Source organism: Bathycoccus prasinos (genome assembly GCF_002220235.1).
Source record: "Bathycoccus prasinos genomic : Chromosome_11".
Lineage (NCBI taxonomy): Eukaryota > Viridiplantae > Chlorophyta > Mamiellophyceae > Mamiellales > Bathycoccaceae > Bathycoccus > Bathycoccus prasinos.
Window position 1 is genome coordinate 127,501 of NC_023998.1, and position 17,961 is coordinate 145,461.

At 46.9% G+C, this 17,961-nt stretch overlaps 10 protein-coding genes across 10 annotated transcripts in view; 4 read left to right on the top strand and 6 right to left on the bottom strand.

Moving 5' to 3' along the window:
• The window catches only part of Bathy11g00740 (predicted protein), a gene marked incomplete at both ends in the record, with an annotated part of 3,018 nt that extends 1,390 nt beyond the window's left edge, over window positions 1–1,628 (bottom strand). Inside the window, one exon of the mRNA XM_007510130.1 lies at window positions 1–1,628. This exon is cut by the window's left edge and continues 1,390 nt beyond it. Coding sequence (XP_007510192.1) covers window positions 1–1,628 — 1,628 coding nt within the window.
• Window positions 1,629–2,455: 827 nt separating this feature from the next.
• On the bottom strand, window positions 2,456–3,619 carry Bathy11g00750 (predicted protein; the record flags this gene model as incomplete). Its single annotated transcript, XM_007510196.1, has 1 exon — window positions 2,456–3,619. The coding sequence occupies one exon, from the start codon at window positions 3,617–3,619 to the stop codon at window positions 2,456–2,458; it is 1,164 nt and encodes a 387-aa protein (XP_007510258.1).
• Window positions 3,620–3,764: 145 nt separating this feature from the next.
• On the bottom strand, window positions 3,765–6,923 carry Bathy11g00760 (predicted protein; the record flags this gene model as incomplete). Its single annotated transcript, XM_007510312.1, has 1 exon — window positions 3,765–6,923. One exon carries the CDS (start codon window positions 6,921–6,923, stop codon window positions 3,765–3,767), a length of 3,159 nt encoding a protein of 1,052 aa, XP_007510374.1.
• A 209-nt stretch (window positions 6,924–7,132) lies between these two features.
• On the bottom strand, window positions 7,133–8,254 carry Bathy11g00770 (dihydrolipoamide acetyltransferase; the record flags this gene model as incomplete). Its single annotated transcript, XM_007510106.1, has 1 exon — window positions 7,133–8,254. One exon carries the CDS (start codon window positions 8,252–8,254, stop codon window positions 7,133–7,135), a length of 1,122 nt encoding a protein of 373 aa, XP_007510168.1.
• A 1,901-nt stretch (window positions 8,255–10,155) lies between these two features.
• Bathy11g00780 (predicted protein) lies at window positions 10,156–11,649 on the top strand (the record flags this gene model as incomplete). Its single annotated transcript, XM_007510220.1, has 1 exon — window positions 10,156–11,649. One exon carries the CDS (start codon window positions 10,156–10,158, stop codon window positions 11,647–11,649), a length of 1,494 nt encoding a protein of 497 aa, XP_007510282.1.
• Window positions 11,650–11,832: 183 nt separating this feature from the next.
• Bathy11g00790 (ADP-sugar pyrophosphatase) lies at window positions 11,833–12,678 on the top strand (the record flags this gene model as incomplete). The annotated part of the gene is made up of 1 exon (XM_007510225.1): window positions 11,833–12,678. One exon carries the CDS (start codon window positions 11,833–11,835, stop codon window positions 12,676–12,678), a length of 846 nt encoding a protein of 281 aa, XP_007510287.1.
• Window positions 12,679–12,776: 98 nt separating this feature from the next.
• On the bottom strand, window positions 12,777–13,286 carry Bathy11g00800 (ubiquitin-like protein 5; the record flags this gene model as incomplete). The annotated part of the gene is made up of 2 exons (XM_007510190.1): window positions 12,777–13,071; window positions 13,159–13,286. 2 exons carry the CDS (start codon window positions 13,284–13,286, stop codon window positions 12,777–12,779), a joined length of 423 nt encoding a protein of 140 aa, XP_007510252.1.
• Window positions 13,287–13,620: 334 nt separating this feature from the next.
• Bathy11g00810 (2-octaprenyl-6-methoxyphenyl hydroxylase) lies at window positions 13,621–15,318 on the top strand (the record flags this gene model as incomplete). Its single annotated transcript, XM_007510039.1, has 1 exon — window positions 13,621–15,318. One exon carries the CDS (start codon window positions 13,621–13,623, stop codon window positions 15,316–15,318), a length of 1,698 nt encoding a protein of 565 aa, XP_007510101.1.
• Window positions 15,319–15,430: 112 nt separating this feature from the next.
• Bathy11g00820 (predicted protein) lies at window positions 15,431–16,270 on the bottom strand (the record flags this gene model as incomplete). Its single annotated transcript, XM_007510155.1, has 1 exon — window positions 15,431–16,270. The coding sequence occupies one exon, from the start codon at window positions 16,268–16,270 to the stop codon at window positions 15,431–15,433; it is 840 nt and encodes a 279-aa protein (XP_007510217.1).
• A 232-nt stretch (window positions 16,271–16,502) lies between these two features.
• Bathy11g00830 (predicted protein) lies at window positions 16,503–17,951 on the top strand (the record flags this gene model as incomplete). Its single annotated transcript, XM_007510202.1, has 1 exon — window positions 16,503–17,951. One exon carries the CDS (start codon window positions 16,503–16,505, stop codon window positions 17,949–17,951), a length of 1,449 nt encoding a protein of 482 aa, XP_007510264.1.
• Window positions 17,952–17,961: the final 10 nt, after the last annotated feature.

The following is a 17,961-nucleotide window of genomic DNA, read 5'->3' on the forward strand; positions in this document are numbered from 1 at the left end:
GACGCTTTGTCTTCCTTACTAGCTTCGCACTGCTTCTTGAGCATTTCACACTCTGACTTTGTATAATTTACTTCAACTTTACTGCATTTGATTTCGCTGTTTGCCTCTAATAGTTGTGCTTTGAGCTCCTCTAACTTTTCCTTCTCTTTTCGAAGCGATTCAAACTCTCCAAGCAACTTCTCGCCATCGGATTTGGACGTTTCCAACTGAATTCTATAAACGTTGTTTTCTTCCAGAACGCGGGCAATATTGGCCTTCATACTTTCAGTTTCCGATTGAAAGCTATTGGCCTTTTCTTGTTTCTTTTCGCACTCGATGGTGAGACGCGCGATTTCTCTCTTCAAATCGTTCGCTTCTTCCTTGACTGTTTCACACTCTTTAGCTATCGTTTCTGCTCGGGCATTCGCGGATTGAATTTGCGTTTCAATTTGCGAACGTATTCCTTTCAATTCACCAAGTTCCATCATCATTCCAGCCTTTTCCGCGAGAAGCTTTTGAACGTTTTCTACCGATTCTGTTTTTTGCGTCAAGGCGTCCTCGAGCTTTTGCCGGGTCAAATTTTGCTCTTCTTTCATTTGCCCGATAGTGTGTCTGCTCTCGCTCAGTTTCAATTCTAATTCTTCGGTCGATGCCCTCGTGTTTTCTAAAATACGATTCGTCTCCTCAAGGGTCGCTCGAAAATCAGCGACTGCTTTCTCATTCGCGCTATGCTTTTCCAGCAGTATACCGCATTCCTTTACTAGTGTCTCCCGTTCCAAAACTACCGCGGCGTATTTTGATTCTGTCAGCTGAAGAGCTTCCTTTGCTTTCTCAACTTGTTCGTTTGCACTCGTTGTCGCTTGCTCCGAAATGACTTTGTATTCAATCATCTCCCTCGATAAGGACTTCACCGCTGGTTTGAGCTTTGTTTCAATGAAATCTGTCATCGCCTTCATCTTGCCAATGTGGTCAAACTGCGTCTTTCCTTTCGGTTTGTATTGCAACAACTTTGCTACGAGCGCCTCCGAGATGGAATCGTTCGAGTCAATCTTTTCGCCTTCCGCGGGGAGAGTCGTCGTCGTCGTCTTCTGGCGTTTCCTCTCTCCCGTGTTGTTGTTGTTGTTGTTGTTGTTGTTGTTCGTATCGGCTCGTTCTTTTTCTTCTTCTCGTTTGATCCTCTTCATCCTGTTCGTTTTGTTCATCTTCGCCGCCGGCGGCGGCAGCGGCGACCAGACGCCCGCAATTCTCTGTTGCTGCTTCTCCGATTGTAACTCTTTTCCTTCCTCCTCGTCGTCGTCGTCGTCGTCGTCGTCGTCAAAGCACTCCGCGTCGTTATTCTCCTTGTTGTCTTCTCCTCCTTCTCTTCTCCCCCCACTTTTTCTGTGACTCTCGTTCTGCTTCTGCTTCCTCGTCTTCTGCTTCATCTTCGTCCGACCACCTCGTCCGTCGTCGTTTACGTCGTCGTCGTCGTAACCGCCACTTCTCTCCGCGTTGACGATGATACCATCGCTCCTCGAGGATGATGATATCTTTTGCGTGTTTTCAGTTCGTTGCGATAAAATTTTCTTCCCCGACGAAGGAGACTTTAAAAACGTTTGATTTGTTGGAAGTTTCGGTATCCGAGTCTGGAAAGTAACGCCTCGATCCATCTTCTTCTTCTTCTTCTTCTTGAGATGAGATGAGATGATTATTGTGTTTTATAATAAAAGAGCGCGCGTTTCCGCGTTTCCTTTAACTATTTGTGTTGTGAGGGAGAAAATTCCATTTTCCAAAGAGGGGAACGAAACACGGCATTTAGGGTTTTAGAATGCAACCCTAAATGCTCTCCTCAGAAGAATTTTTGCGACGACGTTACAGATAGAACGCACAGTAGTAAACACAGGAAGAAGAAGAAGAAAAGAATATATTAAACGCACGAAAAGATGGTGGAGTATTCAGAAGAAACCACCAGCGACGCGGTGGTGAAAGCCTCTTCTCAAAACCAAGAAGAACAGTTTAACGACTTTGAAGATGAACGCGAAGAACAAAATTTATTTCCGTCGAGAAAAATTGCGAAACTTTTACGAGAGAAAATCTTCCTCGTCTTGCGCGTCGTTTGGAGGCAGTTTGAACTGTACGGGTGGTATTTCTTGTTCGCACTTTTGGTGTACGTAACGTTCAAACGACACATCAGAGGATTTTGTCGCACGCTCTGGTCGCGAACGGCGGGGAGACTCCTCGAGAGAACAACGAAAGGGAAGAGTTCCATAAGCGAAAAAGACCGAGAAAAGCAGCTGGAACGAGCGAGACGAAAGCAAGAGGAGGAGTGGGAGAAAGCGTCGAAGGAGAAATTGACGAGCAAAACGAACGCAGATAAACGAATAGAAGCGGTGGAGAAGAAAGCGAGCAGATTAGGAGTAGCGAAGCACAGGAAAGGGCACGTTTTAGGTAGAGAATAAAAGGTTGCGTTATTTTCATTACGCGCCGCGCATTAAAATCAAACCGCAAACTCTTGGCGCAAATCGGCTTCAATTTTCTTCTTTTCTCTAAATAGTCTCTCTACAGCGCGTTCCGCACTCGCTCGAACGTCATCGACGAGTTCGCTGCTCCATCGCTGGAGGCGCTCTAAGGTAGTCTCGTTACTCTTTCCATTCTCCTCGTCCTCGTTGTTGTCTTCTTTTTCTTCCGCCGTTTCCGTTTTCTTCGCCTTCTTCTTCTCGGAAATGATCGGGGGAGCGACTCTTTTCTTTGGCCCAACCGAAGGCAAAGGACTCTTCGCGGGCACATCTGCTAAGTTATCGTTGTCGGTTTTTTTATTCCCTTTCGCCGAAGCCGATAACGGCGACTTCTTCGTCTTCGTCACCTCTATTGCTACTACTCCTACACTTTTCTTACTCGCTCCAGTTTGCTTCGTTTTCTTTTTCTTTTTCTTTGCACTCTCTCCTTCTCTTTCATCGTCATCGCCGACTTTTTCTTCTCCTACTTCTTCTTCTCCTTCTCGCGGGCGTATCCTCGCCCTCACGGTCGTTTGGTTCCCGATCTTTATCGTGCTCCCATCTTTCAACGCTCTCGCTTCCGAGTGTTCGTCCAATTCCACGTCGTCCACGTACGTCCCGTTCGAGCTTCCCAGATCTACAATTTCCCATCGATTGGTACTCGCGTTCCAAAAAATGTGCGCGTGCTTTTGCGACACCGCGTCGTCCTTCACGTGAATCTGGTTCCCTGGTTTCACTCGGCCGATTTTCAACGAAGGAAGATTGTTTGGATTTTCGAATCGCGTGCCTTTGAATGGGCCTTTGACGAACTCGAGCGCGATCGTCTCCTTCGGTCTCTCTCGTGGATCTCCCGGAGGAACTGCGCCTTGATTTTGGAGACGACTCCTACTTTTAGTCGTGGTGATGGCTTTTGCTTTTGCTTTCGTTTGTTGTGCTTTTGGTTTTCCTTTCGTCGTCGTTAAAGTCGTCGTCGCGTTTGATTTCTTCTTCTTCTTTGTTCCCCGCGCTGCTATTTTTGCGGTTTCTTCTTCTTCTTCTTCTTCTTTTTCCGTCGTCTGAATCGTCGCGCTTGTAATTTGCGCGTCAAAATCGTACACGTCCACCGTATCATCTTCTCCTCTCAAAGTCTTAGCAGTCGTCTTCATTTTCTGCCTCTTTGGCGCCATACTTAAAGAGGAAGGAAGTGTAAAGTGCTTTGCGTCTCTCAAGAGTTCGTTTTTTTGTGATGAGTTTTTGTTCATTTTTTTTTGAAAAAAGTGCGACGTTTTGCCTCAAGAATACACCTCTACTAAGAGCACTTAAAACTATATGCTAGGCGTGATTTCCATCGCACGGGATTCCGTCGTGAGAATGATGATGATGATGATGATGATGATGATGGTTGTGTTCCGCATGCGACGAGTCTTGAAGAGAAGGTCTCGCCGCCTTGTTATGAAACGTGCAAAAGAGAGGGTACCGTTGATGTAACCATCGGTAGGAATACTTTTTCGGCTCGGCGATTCGTTCCTCCCCGCTTTTTCTGGCTTCCATATTGAGGGCATCCCAGTCCGGTATTTGGTCCTCTTCGGTGAGAAACGCGAGACAGTTGGGAGCTAAACCGCGATCAAATGGGTTCAAGTACGCTAAATTTTCTTTACTCATTCTCAAATACTCGTATCGATGAGAATTTGACATCTCGTTTGTGGTCAAGTTGGAAACAGCGCAGAAGGTTTGTCGGATTAACAAAATGCCGGCGTAGCCGACGCCTCCGAGAACTTGAAGCGCAAAGAGGATGGTTGACATCGGATTACTGTTGAGCGTTCGGAACCACGTGTAAAGAAGTTGTTCATCCGGGTTTTCCAATCGATTCGCCACGAAAGATTCGCTTATGTAACACCAATCGAATCGAACGAACGTGCACGCCGCTATGAAACAAGTCAACAAGGCGAAAAAGAACCATTTTTGATTTTTCGCGCCGATGCACGTCAACGCAATCGGGCAATGGTGATCCATTTTGTACACGCATCTTTGACAGAACGGACAATGCTTCGACCTCAATGGTCTCGCTGCGTGACACGAGGCGCAGAACCGTCCATTTTGTGACATCGTAGACGCTTTTACGGCGATACTTCCGTTTTCAACGTCGTAAGTATTTGCAACGCGCACCATATTGCGCATCCATTCGTCTTTCTCGTTCGTGTCAGTCACTCGGGGAACGTAACCCGGTCCGACAATATACGTCAATAGAAAAAATATAGGGCAGGAGACACCGATAGCTAATCCAACATTCACCGCTGAATAATCTTGGGAATATTTTGGTACCAGAAATATGCAATAGTGCACGAGCGTGATTCCCAACAAACCATGAAACCACATCGCGTGACGAGATGCCGATGCGTCCCGCGCCTCTTTTGGGCCAAATTTCTCCACCGCTTCCGCGCTGACCAACGAGAACGCGTTACTTTGCGTTCCAGCTAGACCGTCAATCTTCCCTTTTGCAAGATGTAACAGACCAAAACTAATGATTAAAACGAACAGATTCGCTCCAGGAACTAAGGAAATCGTATACCACAAGTACATGAATACAAACGGAACGTAATAATCGAAGTTTGGTATCCACGATCGGAAATACGTCATAACTAACGCTTTATTCGAGCGTTTTTGCGCAAGAGCCCTTGACGAGCGCTCTTTGGCGTATACTTCTTCTTCTGCGGCCGACGATTCTCTCGGTTGTTCGTTCGAGTTGGACGGATCGTTGTATTTAAACTCTCGAAATTGACTTTGCATGGTGGCAATTTCTTCCAGCTCGTCCGCGAGTTTTCCAACATCACCCTCGCCGATTAAATCTTGGTACGTCGCGAATAAGGCAAAATTATCCTCTCCTCGTTCGTTTCCAACCGTACTTAATTGGAGCGCTTTTAATAAATTATCAATGCCCTCTGGAGTCGAGATTACTTTCTGAAGCGAAGGCTTCGCGAGTATCATTTTACCGAGTACCGGAAAGACTCCAGTCGTCCGAGCGAGCAAGTCATGTTTCGGCATGTGACCGCATACTCCTTGGTTTGGATTCAATGCCATGTAATCTAGCGAACGCTTGCGTACCGTTTCAAAAGTAAATTCAGCATACGGAGGAGGTGCCATGTACTGTTGTTGCTGCTGATTGCGCTCGTGGATGGCAATCGCTTCATCGATTTTCGCATCTTTCGAGGCTTGCGCGAGCTTTCGTAAACTCTCCCTCGCGCGCTCGATTTCATCTTGCTCCATCTGTTGCTTTTGTTTTACGTTACTATCGTCGTCGTCCTTATCACTCTTTGCGTTATTACTAGTAATATTGCTACTACTCTTGCTCGATTTCTTCTTCGTTTTGAGTACTTTAAGATCGCCCAACCCACCTTTCATCGTGGCCATCGTCGTCTTCGAAGCTTCCTCCCCTTCCTTTTTCTCTCTTCTATTCGCGCTAAGACTATTTAAATATTTCTCACCTAAGTTTATGGCCCCGCAGTGACAACCCGGACACTGCCCGTTCCTCGTCGCCTCTACGAGTTCTTCTATGCTCAAACCCAACATTTCTGTGCTCTCGTCAGCGCTCAAAGGCTTTTGACTTCGATACTTCTCAATGCATTCTTGCGACGTCAACTTTGTACGCGTCACAAATACGGCGCAAGCTCTTTTATTAACTTTTCGTCTCGACAACCCAAGGAACAGCAATTTCTCGCACTGCGATACCTCCACTCCCGTCTCCTCTAGCAGCTCTAGACTTGCGCTGTCAAATAATTCAAACGTAACGTCTAACAACTCATCATCCTTGCGAACCTGAACGTTTTCCGGTTCAGGATGGCCACCGGCGAGTACAATCATCCCCGCAGCCTCGCCGACGTTTTGCGACCGTCTCAACGCCAACACTTTCCCGTCTTCGCACACGCAAAACACCGCCGTTCCGAGCGGATTCGCCAAACTTTTCTCAGGCAAGTCTTGCCAGTCTTCCGCTAAGTTCGTCCCCACGAACGACTTATAATCCGTCTCTCCGACGTGAATCTCTACCGTTTTATGTTCTTTTCCGTCATTACTCGAAGATTTCTGCTTCTCCTCCCAGGAACTCAACCGGAACTTTGTCCCGTTGAACAAGCTCGGGTTTGTCTTTGTCTTTTCCAGCCATATTTCGTTGATGAAATTTTCTCTCGTCTCGTCTGGAATAGATAAACGGTGCGCGAACTTATCGATCGTGTCCACTTTGTTCTTCGTGTGAAAGAGGCACGAGACGTTCGAGCGCGGAAGTGGACTGTCCGCGCAGTCGATCAACAGCTCAAAATCGGAAAAACTAACTCGCCGCCGCCGCTGTTGTTGTTGTTGTGCGAAATGCGACGAACCGTCAAGGTCGTCATTTTCATCGTCCTTCTGCTTTTGCTTCTTTCCGTTTTCGTTTTCTGTCGCCGCTGGGATTGAGATCGTTTTGATTGGCGGCGACGATGGCTTGACCGTTCGTAACGCCATGTCTTTAGCTCTTCTCTCCCAGCGGCGCTTTAAAAAGCGACGGGGTACTAATCTGTTGTGTGGATTTAAATCCAATAACATTAAAAGATATTATTGCGAGTACGAGAAGTTGGGGAGACGACGAAAAAGCAAAAGAACACAGACGAGAATAGGATTGGTAAAAGAGAGAAGGAGAGAAGAATGTTCGGAAGTGTACGCATAAGTATATTTTAAAGCACAAAGTCTTCGGCTTTTCGCATCTCGTCGGCGAACGCCTCCAACCACTCGCTCGCGTCCGCTTCATCCATGCACCTGTTGTCGATGCTCAACGTGGCGGATATGGACAGCTGAGTCGAGAGTTGGTCCTCGCTAAAGACCGCATCCGTCGCGGGTTTGTCGACATTGCCGTCGTCGTCATTTGATGATGAATCACTTCTCGCGCTTTTTGATATGACGACTCGCTCGGTACCTCTTCCTACGGCTAATATAGCGCCTTGCGGTGGATTTTGTATGGCTTGAAACGAGTCCACCGAGAACATGCCTAAATTCGAAATCGTAAACGACCCTCCAATCATTTCGCTCGGTTTCAACTTGCCATCTTTCGCTTTACCAGCCAATCGACGAACGTCTTGACCAATTTCGGAGACACTTTTGTTGTCCGCGTTGAACACGATTGGAGTGACTAAACCCGTAGGCGCTGCTACGGCTACCGAAATATCCACCGTGTCAAACTCCATCCTCTTCCCTAATTTTTCATCGTACCTCGAATTCACCTTCCTTACTCGTCTCAGCGCTTTCGACGCGGCGTATAAAATGCAGTCGTTTACGGATACCTTCGTCTCGTGCTCTTGCATGGCTTTCTTCCTAAATCGATCCACTCCGGATGCGTCCACGTCCATAGTCACGTAACTGTGCGGCTGCGCGCGTTTCGACGCTAACAGTCGCGAGGCGATCACTTTTCGAATCGCGCTGTTTGGCACGTCCTCAAACTCCGAGTTCACCACGACTACTTTTTTCTTCCTTTCATTCCCACCGATATCGTCGGAAGAAGAAGACGTCGACGCGTCTTTCGTCCCGTCAATCCTGGCGTAGTTCTCAATCAGACGATCGTTGTTCGTGTTACTCGAAGAAGAAGAAGAAGAAGAGAGGAATCGCATCACGTCTTCTCTCGCGATCACTCTTCTCGATCCTCCGGAGGAAGGAGCCCCAGTGTCCTTCAGCGAAGCCACGACTGCGTCCACCAAAAGATTCAAAGACTCAGACGACGACGACGATTGTTCAGACGGCGACGACTTTACTAATGTTTTTTCTTTCAACAAACGCAACGCGGACGGCCATATTCTCCTCCTCATCGTCGAGTTCTCGTTTTCGTCGAGGGAGAACACGAACACTTTTAACAGAAAGATTCCTTCCGTGATGTGTAACTGCACCGCCGCGTGTTCGTGCGTGTTATTCGTATTGGAATACTAATATATATATATACTACTCTGAGTAGGTAGTGTTTGTGTCGTCGACACTCCTCTCTCTCAACTGTGTAAGTACTAAGTGGACTTTCGTTTCAAAAATGTGGTCGTTCTTTTCTGAAGAAGAGAAGAAGAGAAAAAAGGTGAAAAAAAAGGACTGCTTTTTTAAGCATCTTATTAAAAAAAAAAGAGCTTCAGAAACGCACGAGAATGAAAGTTGAGAATTTGAGACCCTAAACATAAAACCAACTTTGCACGAGAGCGTGACACGTCATCACTTCCCTGTCCCCTCCACGCGCGCGCGTTGACTGGGGACCGCGCGCGAGAGAGAGGTGCTGAAAACCGCGCGGATGCACGCACACACCTCATAAATCGTTCGCAGGAACTCGGAGCGGGAGAATACGCGCTTTTTACGTATTCTCTCTCTCCGTTTATTTTCTTCGTCGCAAAAAAAGAAAAAACAGAGGGAAAATTGGGGGAGAAAGAAAAAGAAAGAGAAAGAGAAAGAGAAAGCGGTAAATTTTGTATCTGTATCTAAAAAACGAATTTTTTTTTGCATTTCCTCTTCACTTTCTCGCGCGCGCATTTGCGCGCATTTGCGCGCGCATATAATATCACTTTTTTATTTGCGTGCGCGCGCGCGCACGCGCGCGAGAAAGTCACACGCATTGCTATCATCGATAGACCTCTATCGATGATAGTGGGTGGAAGGGTGGGAGCTCTTTTCTTCATCGTTTGCTTTCTTTTTTATTATATAGATACAAATCGATTTTTGTATCTCTCCTCCCGCATGCATGGCAGATTGAATGAATGAAAAGAGCTGGGAAAGAACGGACAAAGGGGGTTCGAGTACGGAGAGTTTTGACTTGCGCGGGCGAGTTTCTCCCTTTTTTGTGTTCTTTTCTTTGTCGTCGTGTTATTGCATATCTTCTCTCTTCTTCATCGAAGAAGAAGTCAACGACGACACATGGAGGAAAGAGCATTTTTTGGGAAAGAATTCCAGCCTTTCATTTTTGAAAAAGGAGTTTCAGTACCGTTGGGAGTTTGTATCGATTAAAATCGAGAGTTCTCTCCTTTTTTTTTGGGATTGATTTTGGATGGAAAACATGTTTTTGGATTGCAGAAACATGTGAGACAATACGACGTCTCTCGAGCATCCATTTGCGATGCTCAGCCTATCATGACACTCGGCTCTCATGAGATCGATCGAAGAAACTTTGATAGGTGAAGTACGTTGATTTTTGATTGAAATATAATAACGTTTAATTTGCGCGGCGCTGACTTGTAGCGATCGCGGCGCCGAACTTTGAAAAAAGGGGAGTTGTCCGAAGCATGCTCATGTAACGACTATTGAAATATTTTCGGCAGAAATGAATCTGGGAGCCCGTGGTGGTCTTCTATCCAGAGTAGTCTCGTGCAATGAGATGGAAACGGAGGAGATGGAGAGGACGTAAAGCTTGTGCGACGGTGTGTTTCTGTTTAAACATCACAGGAAATATTTAGGATGGGGAGTTATAGTTGAGTTGTAATACTAGTTAAGACTTTTGCCAAGAAAAGGACTCTGCTCTTTTTGATGAGGGATTCTTTTGCTGAGGATCGTCTCCACAAAAAGTATAAATTTGTGTCTCTTTCGCACAGAGAACACACAAAACACGAATACACGTTCTTATTATATTCGTTCGCGCTCCTCACTTTTAAAGAGTTTTCGTTTTGCTGCTGCGATAGAATAGTCGAACAACACTATTAAGAAGAAGAAGAAGAAGAAGAATAACAACAACAACAACAACAACATGTCTTCTTCTTCTTTGTTGTCTTCTGATTTCGCCAAAGTGCAACTTCAAGCCTCTCTTGCGACGAGAGATTTCACGTGCGAACCGAGAGTGGAATATCGAACGGTGACTGGGGTTTCCGGCCCTCTGGTGATTTTAGACCGGGTGAAGAACGCGAAGTTCGCGGAGATTGTGGACATCACTCTGAGCGATGGCACGAAAAGGAGAGGACAAGTCTTGGAAGTCGACGGGGAACGCGCGGTGGTGCAAGTCTTTGAAGGGACGAGCGGCATCGATAGCAAGCACACGACGTTAGAGTTTACCGGGGACGTGTTGACCACCCCAGTGGCGGAGGATATGATGGGGAGGATTTTCAACGGGAGTGGGAAACCTATCGACGGAGGACCGAACGTTATGGCCGAACAGTATTTAGATATTAACGGCAGTTCGATCAACCCATCGGAGAGAACCTATCCAGAAGAAATGATCCAAACCGGAATATCCACCATAGACGTGATGAACTCAATCGCGAGAGGACAAAAGATTCCTTTGTTTTCCGCGGCTGGCTTACCGCACAACGAAATTGCGGCGCAGATTTGCCGACAGGCTGGGTTGGTGAAACAACCCGGCGCGGCGGAGGAGACGGAGGAGGACAAAAGCGAGAACGACTTCGCCATCGTCTTCGCCGCCATGGGGGTGAACTTGGAAACCGCGAACTTTTTTCGAAGAGACTTTGAAGAAAACGGTAGCTTAGAGAAAACGGTGTTATTCTTAAACTTAGCGAACGATCCAACGATTGAACGGATCATCACCCCTAGGATTGCGCTGACGACGGCGGAATATTTAGCGTACGAAAAAGGGAAGCACGTTTTGGTCATTTTGACGGACATGTCGTCGTACGCGGACGCTTTGAGAGAGGTGTCCGCGGCAAGAGAGGAGGTTCCCGGAAGACGAGGTTATCCCGGTTACATGTACACTGATTTAGCGACGATTTACGAAAGAGCGGGGAGAATCAAAGGGAGAAAAGGGAGTATTACGCAGTTGCCGATTTTAACCATGCCGAACGACGACATCACTCACCCGATTCCAGATTTGACCGGGTACATCACGGAAGGTCAAATTTACGTCGACAGGCAGTTGCACAATCGACAAATTTACCCACCAATTAACGTTTTACCGTCTTTGTCGAGACTGATGAAATCTGCAATCGGGGAAGGGATGACGAGAAGAGACCACGGCGACGTTTCGAACCAGTTGTACGCCAACTACGCCATCGGCAAAGATACGTTAGCCATGAGAGCGGTCGTCGGCGAAGAAGCCTTATCTGGCGAAGATTTGCTTTATTTGGAGTTTTTAGAAAAGTTTGAGCGAAAGTTTATCGACCAAGGAAACGAAGGCCGATCGATTTTTGACGCGTTGGATTTGGCGTGGAGTTTGTTGAGGATTTTCCCGCGAGAGCTTTTAAGGCGCATTCCGGCCAAGACTTTGGATCAGTTTTACGACAGGAAAGTATGACGATGAAAGAGAGAGGAAAGAGAAAGAGAAAGAGAGAGAGAGAGAGAGGGAAGAGAGAGAGAGAGAAAGAAGAGAGACATACACACACTTACTATTAAATACACTTAGCTAAAGTTTCATTTCTAAAGACTACTAAAACTATGTACCCACCACATACGTAGTACCCCGTACACATCATCAAAAATGAAACACCTCTTCACGAAAATCTCTTCATTTTGGATGCGTTTTGTCGCACGACAACACCCGAAAGCGTCGTCGTGGTCTCCTCAAGCGTCTGTCAACAACGACGAAAAGAAAACAGAGAACGGAAGGAAACAAAGAAGAGTAAGAATCGTGCACGTGAAAGAGGTGCTCGAACAGGAAAAGATGATGAATTCTTCTTCTTCTTCTTTGAAGATGTGTTCGTCGAAATCGAAAGTTGTCGAGTGGAAAACGTTGATGGAAACCAAATGGTTGAGGTTTTCTTCGATAACGTATATCGATCCAACCGGGGAAGAGCGGACGTGGGACGCGGCGACGAGAACGACGAAAGATCCAAACGCGGTGGCAGATGCCGTGTGCGTGTTTGCGAAACTGAAATCGTCCAAACGCGAGACGCAAACGCTGTTGGTGAGGCAGTTTCGTCCTCCGATGGAACGAGAAACTATTGAACTTCCCGCGGGTTTAATCGATAAAGGCGAAACGGCTGAACAAGCCGCGCTAAGAGAATTGAAAGAGGAAACTGGATATACGGGATATAACGCCAAAGCGACGCCGTGCTCCATGGCTCTTTCGCCGGGACTGAGTAATGAGACGGTAGTTTTAGTCACCGTGGACGTAAACTTAGACGAGTACGAGGAAGACGAACGCGGAGGCGAGGATAAAGTCGTCCCGGAACAAGAGCTCGAAGGGTCGGAGTTTATCACGGTGATTAAAGTGCCCCTGAATAAAATGAGAGAAAGTTTAGATAGTTTGAATAGCTCTGGCTATAAAATCTTTGCGGGATTGTATATGTTCGCGCTCGGATTAGAGTTGAACGAGGCCGAATGACTGAACTACTGAATTACGTATTTATTGTCATTATTATTATTATTATTATGTACTGCTAACTAAATCGCGTCTGCTCTATCTAATCTACGTTATTATTTCTAGTTATAGTAAAGCTCTAAATTGCTCCCATCTTTAACCTCGTAATCGTCCAACGTGATGTGGTCTTTGTATATCGTGTACCACTTTTGAATCCTGTTTTTGTTTGTTTGTTTGTTTGTTGGAGAGAAGAGCAGAAGGAATTTTAGTTTTACCAAACACACATTAAACGCGCGTTTTGCTGCTGTGCGAACACACACACACACAGAGAGAGAGAGAGAGAACGAGAGAGAGAGAGAACGAGAAAGAGAGAGAAAGAGAGAGAGAGAGTTCTTCTTCTTCTTCTCTACATCCAAACTCCAAATCCAATTCACAAAAAGCGACTCCACAACAAATCGTCCGACACCACATCATCACATCAAAAACGAATATCATCATTAGTACCGTATTTTCTCCGGCCTGGTTCCGGTTTGCGCCGCGACTAACTTTTTCAAATCCCCGATGGTGTCGTCCTCGTTGCACTTCACGCGTATTTTCTTCCCCAAGCGGTCGTTTAAGATCACCTCGATCATTTGTATTCTTATTCTTATTCTTAGTAGTAGTATCTAACAAGCAAAAGAGTCGAAAAGTGACGTCAAAAGAGACGACAAAAAAGTTCTTCATTTTAAGAGGAGTATTAAGAAGAAGCAGAGAAAGTATCACACGAGGAAAGAAAAAAAGGTGGTCACCGATCAGGTCGTGCTGCTCGTGATGTCGCGTGGAAGAGCGTTTGCGAGTTGTCGGAGTCATTACCATCATCTCGATGGCGCGAGGAGGAGGAGGACGATGGAACGATTTTTGTTTTCGTCGTCGTCGTCGTCATTTTCGACGAGAGACGCGAAGAAAGCTTTTTCATCGACGACGACAATGACGGAAACGAAAGAAGAGAGTTTTGGAAAGAAGAAGAAGACGAGAGAGTTTAATTCGTCAATTCCCGCGAAAGTGGACGTCGCCATCGTTGGTGGGGGGCTCGTCGGCGTCGCGTTCGCGCGGGCGTTGCGAATGAGCGCAAAAACGAAACACTTGTCTGTGGCTGTTTTAGACGGGAACCCGCGAGCGTTCTCCATGAAACGAGAAAAGAAAGAAGAAGAAGATAAACAACAACAACAAGAAAATCCTTACAAACCGAAAGCGAGAGTCTCTGCGTTGACTCCGGAATCGATTGACTTTTTAGAGCGCGAGTGTGGAGGCGTGTGGACGCAGATTGAGAAGACCAACTTGGGGAACGAGTTTGACGCCGTGCAAGCGTGGGACGCGATTGGCGAAGGATACGTACGGTTCGAAGCAAAAGAGGCGAACAGAGATAGACTAGGGGTGGTGGTTGAAAACGACGCGACGCGGAACGCGTTGTGCGACGGACTGATTGAAGAGTTTGAAAAAGGAGAAGAAATGGAAGAAGAAGGACAAGAGAGGAAGAGAAGAAGTTTGTTTTTGTTGCCCGGGACGAGCGTGGTTGGTACAGAGACGACGGAATCGTCACCATTTCGAGTGGTCAAGTATAAGAGTTCTACGGGTAACTACACTAACGGGGACAGCGAATATGAAGAAGAAGTGAAGACAATTAGCGCGCGATTGGTTGTAGGTGCGGATGGTCCGAACGGCGCCATGAAACGATTCGCCGGGGTGCGGTCGTTTGGGTACGATTACAACCAGAAAGCGGTGTGCGGTACGGTTGAGCTCGACGGGCCGACCAAAACGGCGTTCCAGCGCTTTTTGAAAAACGGACCGATTGCTTTACTTCCTATTGGCAACGGGAAATCGAAGACGAGCAATAATATAGATGATTCTCAGTTTCCAATTTATGCAAACATCGTGTGGTCAACCACGCCGAAAGAAGCTGAGCGCATAACCGCGCTGAGTGACGACGACTTTGCCAGCGAAGTCAACGATGCCATCCACGGAGGCGGAGAGTACAATTATCAGCTTCGTAAGCAGCAAGTTCGTGATTCGAAAATCATCAACGGAGGGTTCGCGAAGAGTTTCTCGATGTTTATCGTGGAAAGTTTCGCCAAAGATTTATTTTCGTTTGCGGTCGATACTTTAGCGAAGAACAAAAAGATGGAGAGTAAAGTGAGAGAAATTTTACAATCAACGCTGAAAGAAAACGAGTTTGAGTCGCCACCGAACATCATCGCCACGGCGAAAGGGTCCGAACGCGGCGCGTTCCCTCTCAAATTGAAAATTGCTGGTACGAGGACTCACCGCAGAATGCTCTTGATTGGCGACGCCGCGCACGTGGTACACCCGTTAGGCGGTCAAGGCGTTAATCTTGGGTTTAAAGACGTCGCAGCGGCGATTGATGCGGTTGAGAACGCGATATCTGTTGGCGATGACATTGGAAGTGAAAACACGCTCCGAAACTATAAAAACGCTCGTTTCTTAGAAATGTCAGCGATGGTGATAGGATTGGATACGCTCCAAAAGATTTTTGGACCAACTCTGAGTTCCATCGCACCTTTCACGCAATTGCGGAGTATCGGCATGCGCGCCGTGAACTCGATTGCGCCAGTCAGAGAAAGTATTACGAAGTTCGCCGCGGATGGTGGAGTCTTGCGCAAAAAATAATAATTGTTTTTTTTGCGCACTGTGTAGTACCTGCTGCTTGTGTATAATAAAAAATAAAGCTCGAGTGCTATAGTCCTCTCTCTCTGTCATTCTCTCTTTATTTCTCTCATTTTCAAGTCCTCCGTTGCGTTTTGTTCCTATTTATCAAACTACCTATGATCCCTCCTATTCCACCTCTATTATTCGCGTTATTCATTTCTCTCGGCGACTTAGTTTCCCAGACGACCCCTGAGATTCTTTTTCCGTTTCTTTTTGTCGGCTTTGGCGCGTCCAACCGTCTCAATATCGCGTGCAATCCCAATATCGTAAACACCACCGCTACCGCCATGGAAAGACTCGCAAACACTCTCGTCACTATCGACACCACCCAAATCAAAACCTGCAAGAAAAACTGAATCACCGTCTTGTGCGAATCCTGTATCGCCACGGTTTGACCGAGCACTTGCAACACGTCGTACAGTTTCAAGATGATGACGCCGCCGGCGATTGCTTTCGGTTTTTTATACAACAAAGCCAAAGCTATGATCCACGAACACCTCCGATAATTCCCTAAATACTCGTACACGTTTCGATCGAATCGAGCGTACGCCTCCCTTTTCGTTCTCGGCACGCTATACGACTTTCTCAAATAGTCCGTGCTGAAAAACTCTCTCCACGGTTTCGCTTTCTTTTTCAAGTCTTCTATAGTTAGATACGCCAGCTTTGGTCTGTCCTCGACGAGGACGTTATCTATTCTCAGAGCACCACCATTTCCACCACCACCTCTAATGTTGTTAAAGTTGTTGTTGCTGTTTCTCGACCCTCTCTCCTCCGCGTGATTACTCTTTTCATTCTTTTCGCACCTTCTCTTCTCTTCCTCGTCGTTCCAATCTCGTTCCAATTGCTTCGTCAACTGTTTCAAGTTGTGCTGAGGCATGGATAACGAGAGCGGGTTACGGTCCGTAAACGACATTAATTTGCTCCGTGTTTCTTCTTCTTCTTCTTCTCCTCTGCTTTTCTGCTCCCCGTCGTCGTTTATGTCGTCGTCTCTTTGTCTTCTCTTTCAAGAGAAGTTTTCTCTTTTGGTTGTTTTTTTGGAGCAAAATGGAGCAAAATTTGTTGGAAAAGTCTTCTTCATTCATCGGCAGTATCAGCGCTTTTGTAAGTTGTGATGGAATGATGATGATGATGATGATGATGATGAAATGACGAAGAAGAAGAAGAAGAAGAAGAAGAACAACACTGTCATCATCGAAACGTTGCTCAACTGGGGAAGAGAGAATGGAATCCGAACGCATCCGAACGTCGCGATACAACAACGAATAATAAAGAATGGGGACGAGGACGACGAGGAGGACGAGAGAGGCATTTTTTACGTGCGCCTCGACGATGAAAGAGACGACGTAAACGACGTAAACGATGCCACGATGACGACGACAGAAACGCTCGTGTCCATCCCGGAGAAGGCATTGTTGTGTGTTCCCCGACGACGAACAGAAACAGTAACAAAAGGACTCGAGGAGGAAGAGGACGACAGTTTGTGCGAAATACTTCTGAGAGAGACAAAAAAGAATACGAAAAACAACAACAACGAAAGCGGCGGTAGTTTCTGGAGCGCGTATTTACGAACGCTTCCGAACGAGTACGATTTATTGGAACTGTGGACGGACGAGGAGATTGAGATGTTACAAGTCGACGCGGCGAAAGCGTCGGCGCGCGAGCTTCGAGGGAAAGTTTCCGCGTCGTACGACAGACAGTGTAAGAAGACGAAGAACGCGGGGATTTTTTTTACGCGAGCGGAGTGGGCATATGCAAAAGCGACGGTGAGATCGAGGACGGTTTCGGTGCCTTGGTCGTCCGCAGGGGCGTTGGCGCCGATAGGGGACATGTTCAATTACGCGCCAGTTGGAGGTTTTCTCGGCGGTGATGACGATGATAACGGTAACTTTTGTAACGGTGACGAAAAGGAGGATGGATGCGTACCTGTTGGGACGGGAGCGTGGAACGCAAACGAGAACGCGTTTGAGTTTCAAGGCACGCTTCCCAAGAAGTTCTCCCCTACAACTCGCTCGTTCGAGTTGTTCATGAACTACGGCGCGTATACGAATTTGGAACTGTTGTCCTTGTATGGCTTTCATTGCGGGGAGAACAATCCGAACGATGTGATTGTGCTCGATGTTCCATTGATTACAACACAAACAACGGAATACCATGCAAAAGTTATCGCAACGTCTGGAGCTCTCACGTTTGAAAGTGAGAGAGATTTGCGATTAGAATACGCCGTTCTCACCTCGTATGAATCTTACAGCGACAAACGCGCGCAACGCGCGCACGCCTCGGCACAACGCCACTCGTTTTCGGCGTTCGCATCTCGAGGCGAAAAGCTTTCCGACGCGTCCGAGCACAACTTTTGCACCGCCATTCGCGACGCCGCCGGTCGAGCCTTGCTCTCGTTCGCGACGACCGCAAAACAGGATTGCGAGTCGCTCGAACATCTCAAAAACTCCAGCGCGAATACAGAAAAAGATACGAACGCCAGGGCCACAAGAAGAAGAAGAACGAAGTTAGCAGTAGAATATAGACTCGCCGTGAAAAGGGCGCTGCAGAAAACATACCGGATGTACGAGAAAAGAATGAATGCATTAATAATATAGTACCGTTATA